Genomic DNA, 19,481 nt, shown 5'->3' with positions numbered 1-19,481 from the left:
CAATGACAAAAAAACAGAATTTATAGACATGGTTGAGAGTCTAATTTTGTTGTAGAATATGGGGAAATTAAGAGGCTTTCAATACACAGCAAATTCAATGGAACTAAAGTGACATAACACAAATACTGTGACTATACTGCTCTCTAGTGGCAGAAGACTAAAGCATTTACTGTCGTGGAGACGGCTGTGTACTGGCCTCTAGTGGCGGAACAATGGTATGGCATTGCAATGACAACTGAACAAACCTGAACTGAATAAACTGGACTGATATGAGCAGACTGAACTGATGTGAACTGATCTGAACACGGTCCGCCTGTAGCAACCAGCAGAGCAGCAGTGGAAGAATCCAGTGCAACAACGAGACGGCAAAACACTCTGAACTGCACCCAACCTGATTCCCTGTTATGTACAGAAACGTTTTTCGGTTTCACTTATTCCCTCAGATGTCAAAGACTTATTGTGTACATTCGCCAGCATGTCGGCCTGCCACTGATTTATTGATCTGTCATTTCCAACACTTCTGAAACAACTACAAGAGTCTATAGAATCACGTCAGCCATCGATTCATACATGAATACAAGAGGTGTGTATGTGTGTGTGTGTGTGTTTGTTGTGTGCCTGTGTAGGTGCATGTGTGTGTGTGCATGCATTTGACTAAATTCCTGTCTAACCACTAAATTATAATAATTTTTTGTGATTGCCACATTTTAACTACACCACACCCATATTTGCCATTCCATATTCAGTCACTGGATGTACAGTACTAACATGTAAAAGAGTGTACTATATGTAATATGAACATGTACATAAGTAATAAGGTATTCAGTGGTTATATAGATTAATTCAGACAACTGTGAAATATTTGAATGTATGGGATGAAGGTACTGGAGGAGGAATATATAGAGATTGTAAATCACAATGTTTACAAATGGAAAGGATCTGATAGGATTATCCCTATTACTGTAAAGCTGCACTAGGCAACATTTTGATGTAAAAATCCACTCGCCTTATCAGTCTGAATAACAAAGTGGGCTGCAACAGAGAAGAGCATCCCATCGCCCTTTATTTGCCTATTTGAAATTGCGGTGTCGGTTAAGAATACTCTTCTTGTTGCACAGGGAGTGACAAATCGAAACTTAAATCCAAAATTTGCTCCTAAGCAGCGAGCGAGCAAGTCACCTGCGCCCTCGCCAGACACTAAGAATGATGAAATTTAGGTCCAAGGAGTGTGGCGTTTTTGTCACGTTACATGATTTCTGGGTAATGAAGTCCTTCAAATTGAAAAAAAAACAGTTATCTCTTGCTGCCACTTGGGGGCGCCAAAGTGCAAAGTTGCCTAGTGTAGCTTTAAAGTCCCCATGAAAATGAACAATCCCGCCCCTCCACCCCTCCCATCAAATCAAACTGCCTTTCTCTCCCTAACTGATCTCCCATTGGTTTACACTTTTGATTGATCCCTCCCTGCATTATGTCCCGCCCCAACATCCTGCTTAAACAGGAAATACATCAAATCAAGGAAGTAAAGATGTCGTTTCATGGGGTCTTTAAACTAGGGTGAATGCCTTGAACCCTGTCTTGGATGTTAGAAGGTGTGGTCAGACTGGATATATTACTGCTGTTGAAACATGCTCCTCCAGGCACAGATGTGTTGCCGTGGCAGCCATTGTAGGAGGCTGGTTACAGAGTCATCCAAGCTCAGATTGGGTGCAGAGTTGCTTGGTAACGTACTACGAGGGTTTGACTGATATGCATATTTGAAGGCTGATACAGATATTTTTGGATTGATATTTTGTGCTGATACTATGTTTAGAATTTTGATTTTTATGCCAAAATATTCAGTGTTTCCCCTAGAATTTTATTCTTGTCGGGGTAGAAAAGCCTCTGAAGCTGTTTAGTAAAATCGACTGGCCAATATTCAATATTTCTATTTAAAGGCCAGTATCGGCCCAGTATATTGGTCTAATCCTATGTACAATTGTAATTACTGTAACTAATGTATTAAGATTATCGTAACCTGATTACAGAAACGGTAACTGTAATTCATTACAGTCCATTTATTGAATCATATTGAATGGAAGAGTAATCAGTACTGCCAGTGATTACTTGTTGGATTACTCACTAATTTATTCAAAGGGAAAATATATTTTGGTTGTGAATACTGTACACACAAACATTTTACTAAACTCAACAGAAGTAATAGTTGATAATGGCTGCAGATCATGATGACATCACTTTTGAAATTACAGTCTGTAATTTGGAATGAATTGTCTGTTTCGCTTCACATTCTGTCAGTAGATTGAAACTAACTGCGAATTATCAGATTATGTGAGTGAGTCTGAGTATTCCAGTGGATTAATTATAATTTCACAAACAGAATCACTTCATTCTCCAAGTATAATAAACGCAAAGGAATTTGTCTTGGTGTGGAGACACATATCAACAACCACTGTCGTAAGAAAAGTGTATTTAGACACAAATTAAAGGGACAACAGGACTTTATATATAATGCAGAAACACACAGTAGACTACACAGATACACACTCAGCATTAGGTCACTGTGTACAGGCAGTGCATTAGGTTGATTAGCAGATAAGCAGGAAATCGATAATTTGTGACAGACTGTGGGGTTTGTGTGTGTGTGTGTGTGTGTATGTGCGCATGTGGACATTCATCTCGATCAGTGTGTGTAAATGTGTGTTGTCAATATCTGTGCCCACATATGAAAGCAACCTTTGAAACAGCAACTAAAGTCCCTTTCTCTTGAATTGTCATTTCAAGGTCGACGAGATCCAAACAGACTGAGATATGAAGCTTGTGCGTCAGGTCAGCACCAAGAAGAAGAAGAACAACCTGCAGCACTAAAGGGAATTTAGGATCGCCTTGTTACCGAGCGCTTGAAGCAGTGAAGTAGAGGGAATTTAAAAAGTGGCTAAACTGTCCTCATAAGCCAAATCACCAATATGAACAAAAATCAGTTATACTTTCAGAAAATCATTAAATTATGTTTTTGAATTTCTTAAAATACCCTAACTTACTGTGACTTACTTGAGACTGATAGCACTTTTAATGACGTATATTAATGTTTCCCCCAGAATTTTCTTCTTGCCAGGGTGAAAAAGCCTCTGAAACAGCATTTAGAGCATCATGGGACACTAAAACTCTCCATTGAAATTTATAATAATGACATTATTTCTAGATTTTGTTTCTGCTCCAGTCTCTAATGGCAGCACACTCTGGTTATAAAAAAAAAAAGATGCCAGCAAAATGACATGCGTTTTATTGGAACAAATACACTTTATACCATTATTTTAGGCTAATGTAACTGTCCTCTGGCTATAGATTTAATACATGTTTTAATGTGCTACAGTCTATAAAGGAAAATCGTTACATTAGATATGAGCTTTGAACAACAGATGGCGCCTGAAGTCTGTCAGATTCAGATTGTGTCCTGCAAGTTGGAGAAATAGTGAGATATGTGTGTGTGTGTGTGTGTGTGTGTGTACATTTGTCCTTATGTCATCAGTGCTTCAGTGTCTTTGTTCATGTGCACATGAATTTGCCTTATGTGTTTCTTTGTACCTTTGTTTCCTGTGTCCATGTGTTGTCTTTACACAGTCCATCATAACAGTGTGTCTGCTGGCAGCCTTGAGGTTAGAGAAGCAGGTTTGTGACCAGAAGGTTGTGGGTTTGAATCCCTGGACCAGCTGGGAACATCTGGGCGGGAGAATAACTGAATCTTCTCCCTGTTTTCTCCACTGTGACCAGTAGACAGCAGCACAAGACTCCCAGGTAAATATCAGTATGAATGTTGGAGCTGAAAAAAGACGATTGCAACAGTCCAGAAAATGATTCAATCACCGGTGAATTCCTCTAATGAAGTCCAGCTAGTGAGTTTGTGTTAAGATGACTGTAATGTTTTGTTCTTTGTAAATTTAAACTAAAGAGCATTCAACTTTTTAGTGTTGAATGCATAAAGAAATATCTTGAAATGATTATAACAGCGTTTTCATTCGTTTTAGTTTTAAATGTATTATAATGTAAATGTATGGATAAACATTTATGTTGCACTTAGTGTACATCGTGCTCTACAACGTGTTCTACAGGACATAAACAAGAATAGTAAAAAAAACAAAAACAAGGAGATAAAAAATTAGAAGCACAAGCAAGAGAAAAAATTAAAAGAAGAAGAAATAAATACGTAAATGAAAGCTGATAAAAGGAAACATAAGAAACAACATGAGATTAAAGGTGGGTAAGAGCAAAAATGAATCTAAATCTAAACGAATCAATGCAGTGGATTTTGTCTGAATTGTTTGTAGCGCTGGGGAGAAAATCAACCAAACGTCAAGAAAATTACCTATTTTTTTCTTTTTATATTTCTAGACAGGCAGGAAAAAGTCAAGTCAACATCCAGTAGCGGCTGAGAACAAAACAAATCCGAGTCAAAATGGAGACCGAGACCAGTCCAAGCATGCGGTCTCCGATAAAAGACCCGTCTTCCCTCTGGAGGCGGAGCCGGACGAGCAACAAAGCCAGATGAGGAAGCCGCTGCACGTGCGCGCCGACATGCATAATACTCCGGCCTCATTTGAATAGAGGTAAATGTCAGCGGAGCGCGGCCGCCGGCTCGCCATCACCCTACAGTGAGCACGAAGCCCGGGCTGCGGGCTCCCGGGGTCAAAGGTCACAGGAGGCTCTTCCACATCACACACCGCAGGCCCTCCTTCACCTTCACACACAAAAGTAGAATGGAGCTTAAAAAAACGAATACGTTTCCGCCTTATTCTCTCTCTGTTTCTGTCTTCCCTCCCTCCCTCTCTTCCTTCCTTCCTTCCTTCCTTCCTTCCTTCCTTCCTTCCTTCCTTCTTTCTTTCTTTTTTTCTTTCCATCCTTGATTCTGTCTTTTACACTGCAAAAACGGACAAACTTGTTATTTTATTTTGTATCCAGACTTATCAAGCTTATTTTAGGATTTTTTTTTTGTGAAATCATCCTACTGCACTGGCAGATCATTTTACCAGTTTTGACAAATTTGACTTTTTTTTTTTCAGGACAATGTAAGTTGTTTCAGGACATTTACTTGGTAAAAGTGAAATAGCCTTGGAGAAAGTTTCTTGTTTAAAGATTTTCTTTATTGTTTTATGATGATTTATTGAAAGAAGTCATTGGCATGAATCAAGTGAAATTTATTGAAACCAGCAAGATTATCTGCCAGTGCAGTGAGATAATGTGACTAAAAATATCATGAAATAAGCTGATAGGTCTGGAAACAAGATAAAATCAATGGAGAACTTGTCATTTTTTTGCAGTGTAGGAGGAAAACATCAGGAAGGAAAGAAGGAAGGGAAGAGGGAAGTAATGAAGGAATGAAGGGAAGAAGGAAGGAAAGAAGGAAGGAGGAATAGATGAAGGGAGGAAGGAAGGAAGGAAGGAAGGATAGAAAGAAAGAAGGAAGGAATGAAGGAAGGAAGGAAAGAAGGAAGGAGGAATAGAGGAAGGGAGGAAGGAAGGAAGGGAAGAAGGAAGGAAGGAAGGAAGGAAGGAAAGAAAGAAAGAAAGAAAGAAGAAGGAATGAAGGAAGGAAGGAAGGAAGGGAGGAAGGAAGGAAGGAAGGAAGGATCCTTGGTGAGGTAAAGGGCAGGTCAGCCTCGCCGACAGACTGAAATATCAGGACTGGCCCGGGGCTGCTGGTCGTCTCTGATGCTCCGGGGCAGTTAGTGACGAGTCCTGTGTGAGACTGAGAGACGGAGGGAGAAGTATGGAGACAGATCCATCAGACGCTCTTCACTGCATCGCTGACCGCAGGTAAATCCTCCTCTTTAATGTCTAATGCTTCTGTACGTTTGCCTTTTGATTTCCTTTCGGGAAAAAAAACAAGTTAAGAAAATGGTGCGGCGCGGCTGCCTGCATCTGGACCGGCGTTTCCTGCAGGTACCGGAGAATCTCATTACAAGTTAATGAGATTTTAATCCGACGTATAAAACAGCTCCCGCCCCGGTGACATTTAAGGAGGTCATTAAATGGTGATAGGTGAGAACAGGTGGGGGCTGGGTTTTAAATGGAGCAGAAACACTGCCGGCTCGTCCACAACGGTCAAATCCAGACCTGCAAACTGTTTCTCTGCTTTTCGTCTGAAACAACATGCAGGAGCTAAATGTAACGTTTGCTGTTTAGTGCCCACTTTTATTAAAAGTGCTGTACAGAACCATGAGTGTGCAAGTTTGTCTCCATCTTTGTTGCTCAGCCTCATTGCTGTGGTGTTTCTGCACTGCACTTCCCACAGATCACCTGTCAATCAAACAGTGTGGGCGGGGCTTGGATGTTCCTGTTGATGCAGTTTGAGTTTCTCTTTTCTTTGTTCTGTCAGTTCTTCTTCTTCTGTTGATTCCAAACAAACCGGAAACGTAAAACGCATCACTTCCCGGGAGAGAGCTACCAGACACCGGCTGTTTAGAACAGACAATTTAAAAACTCAGATTATGACTTTAAATTTCAGTATCAGAGTCACTTTAAATGCCAAACACAACACATGCGGCCTACAAGAATTTGTTTTGGTGACATTAGCACAAATAGTGCAAGACATACAACAGTGAACTACATCACTCTGCATATATACTCTACTTTATATTCAGCTTTCTACCACTGTGTGCATTCAGGCAACATGGCATACATTATAGTTGCAGCAGAAGTAGTAGAAGGGCTGTTAATTTGCTAATTTTTACTTAAGTAGAAGTAAAATGTATGGTGTCAAAATCGACTTAACTAAAAGTGATAGGTAGCTCATTTAAAATGTACCCAGAGTAAAAGTTACAGACCCAGATAACAAGGTGTTATTGATTCAAAGTTGAATTTACATTTACATCAGAATCATCATTTTGGCAGAGGTTGAAAATTCAGTATTAACATTGAATGTGGAAAATTGCTTGCTTTTTGACAGTAGAACTATCTGGTATCATCTACTACCATTTATCTTTACATTGTTTTTTTCTCTATTGAAATTCAAAGATTTCCTTTGAATTGTTATTCAACCTGTGCACGCACAAGAAGAAATTACTGCTGAAGCCCCAAATTAAATTTCTGAGAATTTCTGGGTCCATCAACTGGAATATTTTCAGTGCACAGGCACGAACACGATGGTGCTGAAAAAGATATTGACAGCTTTATCAGACCGATCAATCTGTTATTTCGCATCATTATTATATTTGGGTTGATAGCAAACATCTGAGTTTGCTATCAACAGTTACAGTAAAACCAGATTAGAAGAGCTGGACAGCTGTCTACATTTTGACGTTCTGGGTTCAAGGGTTAGGTTCAGTTTTCACTTTGAGGTTGCCGGGAACTTTTGAAAGCCAACAAGTAAAGATTGAAAAGCTCTGGGAAAAGAAAGTCTTCCAAAGCACAATGACTCAGTGGCTCAAAGCACTGGACTGCTACAGGGATGTTTAGAGGTTGTGGATTCAAGCCTGAGTAAGGTAGCACATTCTGAAAGCCGACATCCCAAGTAAAGATTGAAAAGTTCTGAGAAAAAGGTCCTGAAGCAGTCTGACCCAGAGGCTGATGGTGTTGGACAGCTACATGAAGATTTTGAGTTTGTGGGTTCAAGCCTGGGTAGATTGAAAAGCTCTGAGAGAAAACCTTCCAAAGTAGTAAAGCCAAGTTGCTCGAAGTGCTGGGTGTCTTCGTAATGTTTTGAAATTGTGGGTTCAAGCTTCAGTAAGTTGGTTGATTTTGAAAGCCTGCATCCCAAGTAAAGCTTAGAAAGCTCTGAGAAAAAGATGCTGAGTGGCTTATGGAGGTGGAAGGTGCTGCACGGGTGTTTTGAGGTTGTGGGTCCGTGTCCCCCCGAACTTCCAGAGATTTGTAAGGAGGCGGTTATGAAGGAGGAAGCCCCGCCCAGCTGAAGCTTTACCAACACATGAAGTTGTGTCAAGGTTTTAAAAATGTTGGAAGTGTTTTGCCATTATACTACATATATTATAGCCCTACCGCCTGCCTATAGTGCTAAAATCAAACTAAAATCAAAGTTTACTCTGTAAGCAAGCAGAGCCAATATTGAGCCTAATTTATATACGTAGCATGTTTGTCTATGTTGACTGATTGATTGCTTTACATATAGTGTCTTACATTTGTCTCTCCACATACTGTGTTAGATACTATTTGTATCTGTGTCAGTATTGTTCATGCTGTCTCTGCCTCTAGGAGTCAGTATGTATTAGGTTCCTGACAGCAGTCTGTCTGTTGTCATGTATTTGTTTGGAGCGGCCTGTAGGAGCCAGTGTCTCTGCCCTGTCAGCAGAGTCTTTACCAGTCAGGTTAAAGACTTCACAGACTGGTTTCAGCAAGATTTCTCCTCATCAGGGATTGAACCGAGACTCAGACTGTCAGGTAGAGACAGAGAAACCAGCTGCTGATTCTGCTGAGCTGTTGTTCATCATCTTATTTCTACAAGTGTTCACACTACTGACAACAATAACATGGAAACACTTCAGGGTGATTCAAACCGGCAATCTCATATTCTAGAAAGCAACTGTTCATCTCACTGAGCTATAACTCCTGGGCTTCATTCTTCATCTTATTTAAGTGTTCAAACCACTGATGAGAGGGTGAATCACTGCATCTGTGAGCAACAACCACACTGTTGGTTCCTTACATCCATCAGCCTACAATTGTTAACATTTCTGAACATAAATTGGGGATTGAACCAGCATGCTGATGCTTCGCATGAGCTTCACTTCACCTCCAGCCATTGATAACATTGATTGTTGTATCGTGTCAATCCATTTCCAATGTTGTATCAACATTATTTCAGGTGGCAAAACCAGAGGGGTGTAAGTAGATTTTTGGCAGTTTACATGAGAGCCCAAACAAAAAAGTGGACCTAACTGTTGTTAATATCTTTTCACAATGATGGTGTCATCACATACAGTGAATAAACAACTTAAGAGATACTTACACTACTAAATAGATCTCCTCAAGCGCTTCTACCTGACATATATATATATAATTTTCATCCAAAATGCCAGTTACGCTCCTCCGACTCAAAGCTCTCGATTAGTAATGGATGCAATTTAAAATGAAAGCACTTCAATCAAAACATACACAAGTAAAACAAAATAACCGACTTCAAGAAAACACTCAAAAAAGTGCAAGTACACAAAAAGGCATTTCAATTACTAGTACTGTAATCCATGACTCCTTCTACCCTTTGATCCTGAGCATCATGGGAAGAAACGTCACGCTCTATCTGTAATTTTGCCGTCCCACTCAAAATCACTCACAGCATCCGTCACTCACGGAAACGACTCGCTGCACTGTACGCATTCCAGGGCGAAAGAAAGAGAGCATTGTGGGAGAGGCAGAGACACAAGATCTGAGACGAGGAAAGCTCTTCGAGTGTCGGCTTCAGCGAGACTCGCGTTAATTCTCGCTATACGTAGGAGGAATCGTAATGAGTCGCAGTCGAGGGGGGGATGAGGGTTTCGATTCATGCTCTGCTGTCTGGACGCACACTGTAACCGCTGTCTGCATTCCCTTCATGTGGCTGTTTGTCCTCCGATGGCGCCAGTTTCTAGACAAACAGCCACTGTTTTACAAGGGAGGGAAGAGAAGGGGGTAAATCAGCAGTAAAGAGCGTCAACACCAGTTTCTGTCTGATGTTCAGTATCTTCTTTTTGTATTTGAGGTTCATCTAAGACTAAAAGGCAAGGGCGTCATCTCATTCAATCCCTGCCTAGTTCAAAAAAACAAAAAATCCTCATTGTAATTGGGAATATTTAGGAGGAGCGAGGGGGAAGAGGCATCGTTTGATTCTCTCTTTGTTTGCGGATGATTGACAGGTGTCCATTGAAATGCAAGTGAAAGAGCTTCCTGTCCAAACACTGATAGGCGCGGGGCTTGTGAATGACCCAGGTAAATGTCAGGACGCCCCGCAAATGGTTATTGTTCAGCCAGAGTGGCCAAGAAAGGTTTGAGCCATTATTTCATCCAGAAAATGGAGTTTCTCCAGGGTTCACCAGGCGTTTTTTTTTTTTTTTTCTCCCTTTTTTTTTGATCTTTTTCCCTCTTGCTCTGGACCCAGAAGGACCCGAGGAGCAGAAAGTCAGACTGAAACCATCGTCACTCTCAGCCGAATAGAAAATGGAAGAGTTCATTCAAAAATTAGATATCCACCTTTTGAAAATGCAGTGGAACACGCTCTTTCATAACGTTTAACAGCATAAAATCAAATTAAACTATAGTGCTTTTTGAAAAATAGGAGGTAACTTAAGATATTGGTGGACAAAATTGTAACACTTTTATGCATCAAATCATTCAAATATGTGAAATTTTGATTCCACTGCAGAAAACATATCTTTGATTGACTGAATTTAACTGTTTATTCTTGCAGTTACTTACAAATAAGACCGATTCAACTATTGATCTCATCACTCTCTCCTTACCTGGCTTCTCACATATCAATATTTGAACTCTTACTTGCTTGCAAGGGTCTATCTGATTAATTTCTTGAGCCGTCAGTTAATTATCATCTTATTTACCATAATTATCAGCTGAATAAATAAGGGTGTGCAGATGGCTGAATCGTTATGGGCCCTCCAGTCCCACTGCTCTTACTCACACTTCTAATTAAAACTAATCAAAACATCATTATTTTGTGACAACTTGTTTATGGGAACTGGGAGAATGGCTGTGTATGCTTTTGCATGATAATTCCCACTCACAAATTTGTAATTATTAACACTGGCACTCGACTCAGTGGAGCTCAATGGGAAGAGCGAGGTACTAACACAAAGAAGTCACATGTGAAAACCCATGTGAATTCAAAGCACATGTGATTTTTTTTGGACATATGTTGGTTTTCATCTGTGCATATTTGTTTTCCACATTGTATTCTGACATCACATGTGACAGGTTTTTCTTTTACCTCATGTAAAAATTTCAATACACCGGAAAAAAAGTGTTTTTTCTCCTACATGTGAACATTTTTTCACATTTTCATTACATATGACAATATTCGTTTCAAATGCAAAAACATAATTTCACAAGCAAAGAGAGAACTCACAGGTGAAAATGTCATTTCCACAAGGGAAATTTCACATTGTTCACATATGAAAACCAACATACAGTATGTCCAAAAAGCACATGTGCTTTGAATTCACATGTGGGTTTTCACATGTGACTTTAACACCAAAGGGTAATAAATGAGTCCCTGCATTAGAAGATAGTACTTCAGATTGTTAGGCATGTTTTTCGCCCATTATTGACAGATTTAATAGCCATTTTGTCACTTCTAGTGTATCTTAAAAGGCAACTTAAAGAAAGAGTTCAGAGTTTTCAAAATTGCGATGCGCGCAAAATTTTCCTACCTAAAACCCTCCGCCGATGAGACAGAAAGGAACATTTGACCTGTAACAGAGGGGGGAAGTGGGAAGAAGAAATGGGAGGAAGACAGTAGAGTTGAACACCAATCACCCCCCCCCCCCCCCCCCACTCCCCCACTCCCCCCTCCCCTCTATCCTCTATCATCCTCACACTCTTTTCAATTAGTGTGCAGGCGGACTTCTCGGCGTGGCTGGTATCACCACCAGCAGCTCCGACCTAATCCTCCAGAGAAAAAGAGCATTAGCGGTCATATGCCAGCCAGATTTGTCCCATTATTCATTACAATTAATTGCTTCCCCCTACTCTCGGCCTTTTGAGGGGGGGAAGGGGTGAGGGGTGGGGGGGGGGGGGGGTGGGGGGTGGGGGGGGGGGGGGAGTGGGGGGGAGGAGGGGTGCAGTGCGAAGAGCTCCACTGCAAATTGTAATATGAGCGGAGGACTTAAAGCTGTCATTCAAATCTCCCAGTGACCTTTTGGGAGAAGAGGCTGTTTTTCACCCAGTTTGCAGCGAGCGAAGCTACAGGCTGAAGTTTGGTGTGTGTGTGTGTGTGTGTGTGTGTGTGTGTGTTTGTACTTCTATCCCTGTGTGGGAGCCAGTTTGAGTTTTAGACTTTCAGAGTGAGGATGTTTTTGCGAAGTGAGCGTCAATTTTGGCCGGTCTGCTCTTCTATAAGGGGCTGATGTAGGATTAGGGTTCAGTTTTAGGGTCAAATTAGGTTAAGGGTTAAAGTTAAATTTAGTTTATGGTTAGGACTTGGGTTTAGGGTTACGATTAGAATTAGCATAAGCCTGGAGTAAGCTTTAAGGCAAAGGTTAAAGGGTTTGAGAATGAATGTAGTCAATGGAACATCCTCAAAATTATAGAAGAGTGTATCTTCTTACCTCCTGCAGGAAAATGAATTTGAAAAGTGAATTCCCCAAATCCTATATATCCATTTTTTGGGGGGAAAAAAGTTAATCATTCATGAAGTCAGGCACTTCATTCAAAACCTCTACAAACAAATACAGAGGATCCAGTCGACTAACAGTTATCATTTTGTCAGCTAAGGAAATAAGTTATCTCTTCTGTTTTTTTATCATTGCATTTTATCACTGTTTTCCTGTCACTTCACATGTTTTATCACTGTGTAAATTACAGTAAACTCACAAAAAATAAAGCTGCTCTTCAGAAAGACCCAACATTTGTTTTGCGCTATAATTTAGTGTTATAATTTACTATAATAAGTGAAACAGAATACGTGTCATTGCTTTTACATAATAAATAACAGTATCTCCTATGGTAAACATGCAGCCATTGTCTGTGCTTCCAGTTCACAGGCTGTCACAGGGCTTTCCCATGTGAGGGAGGCCGGCCTGTTGTGATGCCGAACATGAATGATAGTCAGCGCGACGTCAAAATCACACCCACAAAACACAAAAAAACACAAAGCTCTGCAAGCAACCAGATACATTTAATTAGATAATTGCGTTGTTTTTTCTCCCCGAAGACTGACTCCCAGTATTCTTACAGTATTCTCGGAGAAAAAAAAAAAGCAGAGGAATATGATTCTCTTTGAGCCTGGATAAAGCTGTAATTTCATCCAAAGGAGACAATCAAACATCGGGATGTGGATTTACGTCGCGTTGCCCATGAGCTATTCTTGATGGGCCGGCGTTGGCAGTTTGAAGGGTCCTCAGTGTCGAGGCTTTGTACCCGAACCCCCATGTGACGACACGCCGATACACACAGTCCAGTTCGGTTACAGTGTCGCTACATGAGAGAAACCTATGGAAAACCTATGGAATGATTTGTGGGGTTTTTTTTGCCTCACTGCATCAGAAAAATCCAAAGTCCAAAGAAAATCACCTGTGGAAACTGTTGTTTGTAAATCACGATATAAAGGCATTCAGGAAACACATTCGGTACACACAGTTATTTCACAATATAAACCCATGGAAGCCTGCGGTGGAGCGCTTGGAGAACGGTGAGGCTGGACGCGCCGCCATGTTGGAGGAGCGACGACCAAGAGACTGTAGCATCATCACCTCTTCTTCTATGGAAAAAAACAATGAGAATGCCCAATTTCTGTGTGTGGGTTCAATTTAGACTATGAGAAGGGAAAAAAGTTACTAGGGTTGGACCGATATGTCAGTTCGCCCATACTGTCCTTTTATTAAATATACATAAAAACAGTCAGTCTGTTTTATTTTCTTTGCACATTTTCCTTGTTCATTTAATTATTCAATTATGCTTTTTTGTAAATTAAGTCTTCATTTAAAGGTCCACTGTATCTCAAGAGTCCCCTCTACCATTGAACAGGTGCAGCAGGTTTCAATGGAGAGTTTTCGTGTCCCATCATGGTCTAAGTGCTGTTTCAGAGGCTTTTTTTAAAATTAATAAAAAATATATTAATACAAATAAAAGGTTAAATTTAAAGATATTGAATATTGGCACGGAATATCGTCAATCGTCGACTTCAAACTAAAAATATCGGCCTTCAAACCCCGGATCGGTCAAACCCTAGTTGCTACTCCTCCAACATGGCGGCGTGTCCCTCGTAACCACGGTAACCGCTCTCCAGACTTGGTGTGACAGGCTTCTGTTGTTAAAACGGATATCCCTTTTAAATAATATTCTTTATAATAATAATCTTTATATAAACATCTTTACATTCTTAACAATATTTCCTGTACTTGTTAAACATGGAGTGTAGTTACATTTCATATGATTTTATACCAAGATATACCAGATATTACCTGGTTAAATAAAGGTTAAATAAAATAATAAAAAAAAAAAAACAAGTGTCATATTATAGGCATGTCAAGGCACATATCATACATTCATACAATGCCTTTCCATTCACTATGAGGAACCTAAAATCACAAAAAGCTGAAAAAAATAAAATAAAAAGCCTATAGCCACAATGTCATGATGAAAGTCCACATTGGATTGAAAGCTTATTTTTGTCACAATAAAAGGTGAAACAGCAGCCAACAGCATGCAGGATTATATCAATTTTCTGCTGATTCACTGGATGTGCGTATGTATCTCTGCTCAACTTAAAAATAACAACCACAAGCACAGAAAGAAAAGAATAAAAGAACAAATTCCACTTCAAACAGACAGAGATTGTAAAAATAAAGATTCTTTAAAATTATGTAGAGAATAAGGTTAATATATAGCATGCACTCCCTCCTTTTTAACAAAAGTCCCTCTCAAATCCTGTTTTTGTGTGATGTTTGTTGGCCACATCACCACCACAACGCCTTATGCAATATATATATTAAAATGTATATTTTCTCCAAGTATGGCTAGAGTGAAGATGAAAAAGAAAATAAATAGTTTTCTTTTAAAAAAATATATAGAAAGAACAGAAGGACAGAGGTGATTAAAAAGCATTTTGCTGAGATCGTCAGACAGTAGCGATAAAGCTGGAGACCTTGTTATGTAAACTTCATATCAGTAGTAGTTTGCTGGTAGTGCAAGAAGAGACAGAAGTGCAGTAGAGAGGAAGCTGTAAAGTTCTTACCACACTTATCCCAAAATAAAACCTGAAAAGCCTAAAAATAATCCTAATCTTGGGCTAACTTCTGTGTCATATCAGCGTATTTTAAAGTGTGCTAACTCTGATTTTAGCCCAGTCCTGGACTAAAGCAGCTAAAGCAGCTAAAGCAGGTTAACTCTGATTCTATAATAAACAAAAGTAATAAAATTCTTAGTCCTGGACTAACTGTTGCCATATGAAAATGAGCTAAATTAGCCTTGGGCCAACGTTTTTAAGAATGGGCAGCATGGAAAGTACTTTAGAAACATCTTGCACAGTGCTTTAAGTAAAGAATCATTAAATATTCAGTGGTACCTGACTAGTACTTGTAACATGCTAACATCAAAAACAACACACTTAAATGCTTAGTTGCCCTCTGAATAAGCTGCATGGTAATGAGGAAATTAGACTTTTACAACTACTTGGCAATGCGAGTAGTGTATGCACAACAATCAGCATCGACAGTGTTAGCAAAGTTTAAAAGGAGCGGCGGAGAAAGTACGAAGTGGATGTGTCAGTTAAAATATAAAAAGGTATTGTGAAGACAGTATAAAACAGATACACTGTGTGAGGCACCAGATATCGGTGTTGAGAACCGGTCGATCCGCTGAGAGAAGTCCGACGGAAACGCAGCCAGACTCTGACTTCATGAAAAACAAATCTCAGCGTTCAGCCCGCTCCCTCCCCGTGTTCATACTCATCATTAGGTACGATTTCACCAGAACACACTCACGAGTGATACTGGTCTGCACTTGATTTGGCCAAATACATCCCGGCGGCGTCCTTGATTGCAATATTGTCATTCAAATCATCTCATTTCCATATGACCTCTCCGTTTATCAACACCTGCAAGGTTGAACAAACAATAGCTGAAGGTTTTTTTTTTTTTTTTTTGGCATCCCTGAAATCCCGGTGTGTCTGTGGCGGTTGGGACGTTTGGGGCAGGGGTGGGGGCTCAGACTCCGCCCCCGCTGCGGTCCACCGTCACCGGCCCTCGCATATCCAGACTCTCCTCGGCCCTTTTCATCAGAATGGCCAGGCGGCTGTCCGACACTTGTCCCTTCTTCACCGCGCTCATCAGCTGCAGAGAAAACGGCAGAGAAGCTGTTATAAAGTGTGTATTCTACAGCTGGAAAGGTTAACTTGTCAAACGACTTGGTGGTTAAAGCAGGAATAATTATTTGTGCAACGATGAAAATACTCTACTGCACACTGGAAGGCTTTAAAACTGTCCAATCGCCTTCACATCTTGTAACGCAATAGGAAGTTTACTCTCTAAGCCACTTTGTTAAAGTGTTAAAGCTGCACTAGGCAAGATTTTAATGTAAAAATACACCTGTCTTATCAGCCCAAATCATAAAGTAGGGGTGCAACAGAGAAGAGCGTCCCATCCCCACTAATTGAGACACCACATCGCCCTATATTTGTCCAAATGAAATTCTGGTGTTGGGTAAGTACACAGCTTTAACGCTTCTTTACAGCAATAAATACGTTGGAGAGAAAAACTTGTTTTCGCCTCCAGGCTTCATCAACTTTGCTCAGCAGAGGACTCGGTTATGAGTTGATTGTTGTGTGGCAGGTAATTTCTTTTTTAAATTGAGTGGAGTGTTTGCCTTTGTCAGGTCAGCCTTGTTGGGCCGCTACGCTAAACTCATTATTGGTTTCCCATCAATAAATTATGGCCCTTAGCGCACAAATACACTACCTAAGGTCTGTCCACCAAGTTCCTGTAATAGAGAATACACAACATGCTACAATCAGATACAACACAATGCCATATATACATTATATACACTCTTATATACTCAACTCTGTACTTAAATATATCTACTTATACTCCGTTTATACCATTCCAACTCTTTCTGTGTACAGTTTTTTTTCCCTTGCGATGTTCAAAACACTCAGAACCCAGTGCAATATTCTCTGGATCTGCATGTATTTCTGTTTATTTTTTTCCATTAGTGACTTCTATTGCTTTCCTATCAGTGTAATCAATCAGGCTCTAACAGAGAGCATGTGCATTTTGTAAAGAATAGAAACCTATTTCCTAAATTTCAATTTTTTTTTAAGATGTATACTACTTTTATAAGCTGCATGGTATTTCCAACTATTCTAAAATGCATGTTGTGTATACATGAGCTTGTGGCCAGTCATTCATATTACACATTACATATTACATGGCATTTAGCTGACGCTCTTATCCAAAGCAACTGACAGCAAGTGAAGCATGTCGTCAACCATGAATGATGCAGGCGGCCCTTGGGCCAGTCAGTAACAAGATGCATCGTCCCTCCAAGCGTCATCAACATCGGACCGGCGGTGTAGCAGTCGTGGCCTTTCAGTTTGAAATTTTGACCTTTAATTACAGCGCCTCCAGCAGGCCAATCAGTGTAATTTGTTAAAAACCAGAACACGGTGCCAAAATGCATCATCCCGCCAAGTTTTGTCAAAATCGGAACTAAACACCAAACCCAAATCTGCGTAAAGCCTGACATCTAACGGTAATGATGTCACCACCTGTTGTCCTCTATAGAAGGTGACATCACCTGGCACCAAAGATCAGCCAATAGCAGATGGCAATTTCAGTAGCATGCGTTTCACCTTAAGATACCAGGCTTTACAAAGATTTAGGTTTGGTGTTAAGTTACTCTTTAAAAATTTTGATCTTCAATTATCGCACCTCCATCAGGCCAATTCTAATAATTTTTAAACGCCACAACAAAATGCCAAAATACATCATTCCGCCAAGTTTTGTCAAAATCAGTGTCTCTTTCTTTTTTTTGTCAAATCTCTTTAATGGTGAAAACAGTACTAATACAATTCAATTTGTCTTTTTCAGGCACATTTTGAGAGATTTCACTGACAGCTACACATTAACTGTTAACTGATCTTTCCCGTTACTTTCTCTCTATCCGCTAGGCGACTCTGCCTCCGACCGTCGGCTTGTTCGCTCGGCCCGGTCGACCCTGCAGCCGCGGCCTCACGGCGGAGCGGAGGAGCCAGATGCAGACCTCCACTAATGAAGACTAAATCATCGACTGTCATCAAGCCCTGCTATAATGAATCTATTCTGGACTCGTCGCCGAGTGAGGAAGTAATTTAGCGGCGGAGCGACGCGGGAGACCTGGACACACTTCAGCCCTCATTAAAGGAGCCGCTGACAGAGATTCTCCTTTCTAATTAGCCTCATCTGGCCGAACCTGCTGGTCGCGCGCACACAGAGCCGAGGAGACAAGATTTCACACCTTCAGCTTGCAGGTTCAGTACATAGGGGCCTTCTCCTTTCTCACATCTCAGAGGTAGATCAGGTAGAAGGATAGAGAGAGAGAGAGAAAGAAACAAAGAAACAACAAAGAAAGAAAGCAAGCAAGAAAGAAAGCAAGAGAGAAACAAAGAAAAAAGAGATAAAGAAAGCAAGAAACAGAAAGAAAGCAAGAAAGAAAGAAAGCAAGAAAGAAACAGAAAAGAGAGAAAGAAAGCAAGAAAGAAAGCAAGAGAGAAGAGAGAAAGAAAGCAAAAAACAAAGAAAGCAAGAAAGAAAAAAGCAAGAAAGAAACAGAAAAAAGAGAGAAAGAAAGCAAGAAACAGAAAGAAAGCAAGACAGATAAAAGCAAGAAAGAAACAGAAAAAAGAGAAAGAAAGCAAGAAAGAAAGCAAGCAACAAAGAAACAAAGCAAACAAAGCAAGCAGAAAGAAAGAAACAAAGCAAGCAATGGTTTGGTTTTTAATCATAATGTAATTTAACGTTATAGTTATTACCTATATTTGTTTTTATGTGTGTTTCTATTTGTGTGAGAGTATCAGACGGATAAAGAACTGCTGTTAACTATTCAACTTCAGTGATCTCTAAGGGTGTAATACCAGAAATGAGGAGGAATATATTGCAAATACCATAAGTAATGGCACACAGCGGACAAGAATGGCTAGAAAAACCTCTCGACTGCCTTCAAATCACGCACTTGAGCAGCTAACCTTTTGCTGATGCTCTCAATCTGACAGCCACTTCTCCTTCTCACTGCTACTACTTTCTCCTGAGATTGTAAACAAATATATCGAGCGTACGAGCGCTTCGAATTTGGTCGGTAAACAAATTTGCAACTCGTACAGAGCAAAGAAATCATGGGGATGCATGGTGTAATGCTTTGGACTGTCAGGATATTCTGTGCTTTAGATGCTGTTCTCTGCTTTTAAATGGAATTGTTGAATAAACTCAATCAATCAATCAATTCTGGAAGTATTTAGTGCATTAGGGATATTGGTAAATGTCACCATAAGCTGGATTCTGCGTGATTCCACACACTGGATTTGTCCTGTAGTGTTACAAATGGTCGGATGACATATAATGGAATACTGAAATGTTCAAAAATAGTCAAAAACTGACCATTGCTATCACTCAGTAAATTTCAGGATCAAATATGTGTAACTATGCATGTAGAAGATAGATAGATAGATAGATAGATAGATAGATAGATAGATAGATAGAGTACTTTATTTAAACCAACCAATGGTAAAAAATAATTTCAAGCCACATTTAAAAATAAATTGAGAAGAAAGCGATCGGAAACTGTCTCTCTCTCTC

General features: G+C 40.1%; 2 protein-coding genes across 3 annotated transcripts in view; one reads left to right on the top strand and one right to left on the bottom strand.

Annotated features, from left to right (window-relative positions):
* eed (embryonic ectoderm development) overlaps positions 1-19,481 on the top strand; it is a 296,858-nt gene that overhangs the window by 133,867 nt on the left and 143,510 nt on the right. The gene's annotated exons all lie outside the window — the stretch shown is intronic.
* gpd2 (glycerol-3-phosphate dehydrogenase 2 (mitochondrial)) overlaps positions 12,811-19,481 on the bottom strand; it is a 33,090-nt gene continuing 26,419 nt past the window's right edge. For both annotated transcript variants that reach the window (XM_071902980.2, XM_071902981.2), the window contains one exon: positions 12,811-15,983. In XM_071902980.2, the coding sequence (XP_071759081.1) occupies positions 15,858-15,983 (126 nt within the window). In that variant the 3' untranslated portion in view covers positions 12,811-15,857. The remainder of the gene's footprint in view (positions 15,984-19,481) is intronic.

The sequence above is a fragment of the Centroberyx gerrardi genome, chromosome 21 (genome assembly GCF_048128805.1).
Source record: "Centroberyx gerrardi isolate f3 chromosome 21, fCenGer3.hap1.cur.20231027, whole genome shotgun sequence".
Taxonomy (NCBI): domain Eukaryota; kingdom Metazoa; phylum Chordata; class Actinopteri; order Beryciformes; family Berycidae; genus Centroberyx; species Centroberyx gerrardi.
The sequence above is the reverse complement of the archived record's forward strand: the minus strand, read 5'-3'. Positions and strand labels throughout refer to the sequence as shown.